Genomic DNA, 2,822 nt, shown 5'->3' with positions numbered 1-2,822 from the left:
CAATAGCCAATGTGTGCTTCAAAACCTATGGTTATATGAGCATGGCTCAGGCTGTCTCCTTCCTCAGTGACTTCAAGCTAGGACATTACATGAAGATTCCTCCAAGATCAATGTTTTTAGTTCAGGTACTTTCTTCTTTTCTACCATTAACAGATCAAAAGAATGAAAATAAGTTTACACATTTATTTAATATTATTTAGATATTAGATCTTTTTAACGCCCGAGTGGAAACATCTTTTTAAGGTGTCTTGAAGCTAAAAGATTAAATATTGGGGAAACTTTACTTTAGACCCCTGAATTCTCGCGTGTTTTGACAAACTCCTCCCCAAACTTCAAAACCTCTCAGTTTGAACCCTTAAAATTTCAATTGCTGTCAATTTGAACCCCTCCGTCAGATTTTAAACTTTAAATGACATTTATACCCGACTTTTTTATAAAATTCCAACTTTACCCTTAATTACAATTTTTTTTTTTTTTTTTTAAATAAGAAAACGAAAATCAAGAATATTTTGATCTTTTTTAGTATTTCTAATGGCTAAATTTGATAAAGGGGTTTAAATTGGTTGCAATTGAAAGTTCAGAGGTTCAAATTGAGAGGTTTTGAAGTTTTTTTTGAGGGGGGAAGGGGAGGGGGGGCCTTGTCAAAACTCGCAGTAATTTAGGGGTCTAAACTGAAGTTTCCCCTTAAATATATGATCAATGCCTATAATATAACACCAGAGTGGATGCTAGGAAGAATCAAAATTGCTTTCTAGACACCTCTTATGTATTTGTAAATGCAAAAACCAGCACAAAACATAATTGACCTATTTTAAAACAGATGCTATGAAAGCAGAAAGCATGACTTATTGTAATTTCATATTGAGAAAAAGCAAAGCAAGCTAGATGCGTATAGTGATCTTAGAACAACAATGAAAATGATCCTTAACCATCCAATATATGCAAGCTATTCTGGCACATTTTCCGCAAACTACTGAGATATTTTACTCTGATTCATTGGTGCATGTGTATACCTAGATCATAGGAACAATTCTGGCTGCAACCGTCAACCTCGCAGTGGCAGTGTGGTTGCTCGACTCTATTAAGAACATATGCCAGGATGATCTCCTTCTCCCGGACAGTCCCTGGACATGTCCCGGGGACCGGGTCTTCTTTGATGCATCTGTAATTTGGGGTCTGGTAGGACCGAAACGGATATTTGGAACTCTGGGAAACTATGCAGCGATGAATTGGTTCTTCCTTGGAGGTGCAGTAGGGCCAGTTATTGTTTGGCTGCTTCATAAGACATTCCCTGGGCAATCATGGATTCCCTTGATTAACCTTCCAGTCCTCCTCGGAGCAACAGGAATGATGCCACCGGCAACACCCTTGAACTACAATGCCTGGATTATAGTTGGAACATTTTTCAATTTCTACATCTTCCGCTACCGAAAGCAATGGTGGCAGAGGTACAATTATGTTCTTTCAGCAGCACTGGATGCTGGGGTGGCTTTCATGGGTGTGCTATTGTACTTTTCACTGGGCTTGGAAAACAAAAATGTGTCCTGGTGGGGTACTGGCGGTGAACATTGTCCATTAGCAACATGTCCAACAGCCAAGGGCATAGTGGTTGATGGTTGTCCAGTGACCTAATATCTGTATGCTTCTGTTATAGATCATTTCCCTCTAATGTTGCACAACATATTAGTAGCAATTACAATGATACTACACACAAAGTGGAGGGAATTTCATGCTTTGTAGGGATTTATTTTTTTATTTTTATTTTTTTGAAAGAATTGTATGTGTCTATATTATAAATGGATCATTGACCAGGCAATTGCTCTGTCAATACAGTGTCTCAAATGCAAGGGGGACCCTCTTCCAACCATACAATATCATTGGCTTGTGTAAGAGCCAATTTTGCTAATCTATGAGCCATCTTATTCGCCTCACGATTCACATGCTCGACTTTCCACTTAGGGATTGCATTAAGACCAAGTCTAACATCATCAATCAAATGGCCTAAAAGGCTATGATTTTGGCCCCCATCTTGAATGGCATCTGTTATTTGCTTAGCATCCCCTTCCACAATCAGTTGTTGCACTCTTTGTTCCTGGCCAGAAATGACACCAAAGTAGACAGCCAGTACCTCTGCAGCTCACTACAAAAATTATGGTCATTAGCGGCGACTCCAAGTTGCCGCTAATGAGGAAAAACTTGCCGCTATTCACAAATACCGGCGACTAGCGGCCGCTATTTGGTGGTTGGTAGGAAGTGGACGGTGAAGCTAAATAGCGGCGACTTTCAACGTTGCCGCTATTTGTATGTTATTAGCGGCGACTTAGAGTTGCCGCTAATACATTTTTTTTTTGCCGGAAAAAATGGTTCAAAATGGTTCTAAGGTTGCCGCTATTGTATATCATTAGCGGCAACCTTAAAGTTGCCGCTATTTGTATGTCATTAGCGGCGACGTAAACTTGCCGCTAATGATATAAGAAAATTAAAAAAATTAAAATAAAAAAAGTCAATAGCGGCAACTTGGAGTTGCCGCTATTGCTCTATCATTAGCGGCAACCCATAGTTGCCGCTATTTATCCAGTATTACCGGCGACTATAGTAAGAAAATTAAAAAAAAAATGGAAAAGGTCAATAGCGGCAACTTAAAGTTGCCGCTATTCCTCTATCATTAGCGGCAACTATTTGTTTGTAATTAGCGGCAACTTAGGAGTTGCCGCTAATGAATTAAAAAATAGAAACTCAATAGCGGCAACCTAAGGGTCGCCGCTATTGGAAAAAAAAAAAAAAAAAAAAAAGCACATATATTTGCATATATATATATATAT

At 38.8% G+C, this 2,822-nt stretch overlaps 1 protein-coding gene across 1 annotated transcript in view; it reads left to right on the top strand.

Moving 5' to 3' along the window:
- LOC132177954 (oligopeptide transporter 4-like) overlaps window positions 1-2,567 on the top strand; it is a 3,644-nt gene extending 1,077 nt beyond the window's left edge. The window contains exons 2-3 of the mRNA XM_059590425.1: window positions 7-125; window positions 1,018-2,567. Of these exons, the coding sequence (XP_059446408.1) occupies window positions 7-125; window positions 1,018-1,632 (734 nt within the window). The 3' untranslated portion in view covers window positions 1,633-2,567. The remainder of the gene's footprint in view (window positions 1-6; window positions 126-1,017) is intronic.
- The last annotated feature ends 255 nt before the right edge of the window (window positions 2,568-2,822 follow it).

This window comes from Corylus avellana, chromosome ca4 (assembly GCF_901000735.1).
Source record: "Corylus avellana chromosome ca4, CavTom2PMs-1.0".
NCBI classification, from domain to species: domain Eukaryota; kingdom Viridiplantae; phylum Streptophyta; class Magnoliopsida; order Fagales; family Betulaceae; genus Corylus; species Corylus avellana.
The sequence above is the reverse complement of the archived record's forward strand: the minus strand, read 5'-3'. Positions and strand labels throughout refer to the sequence as shown.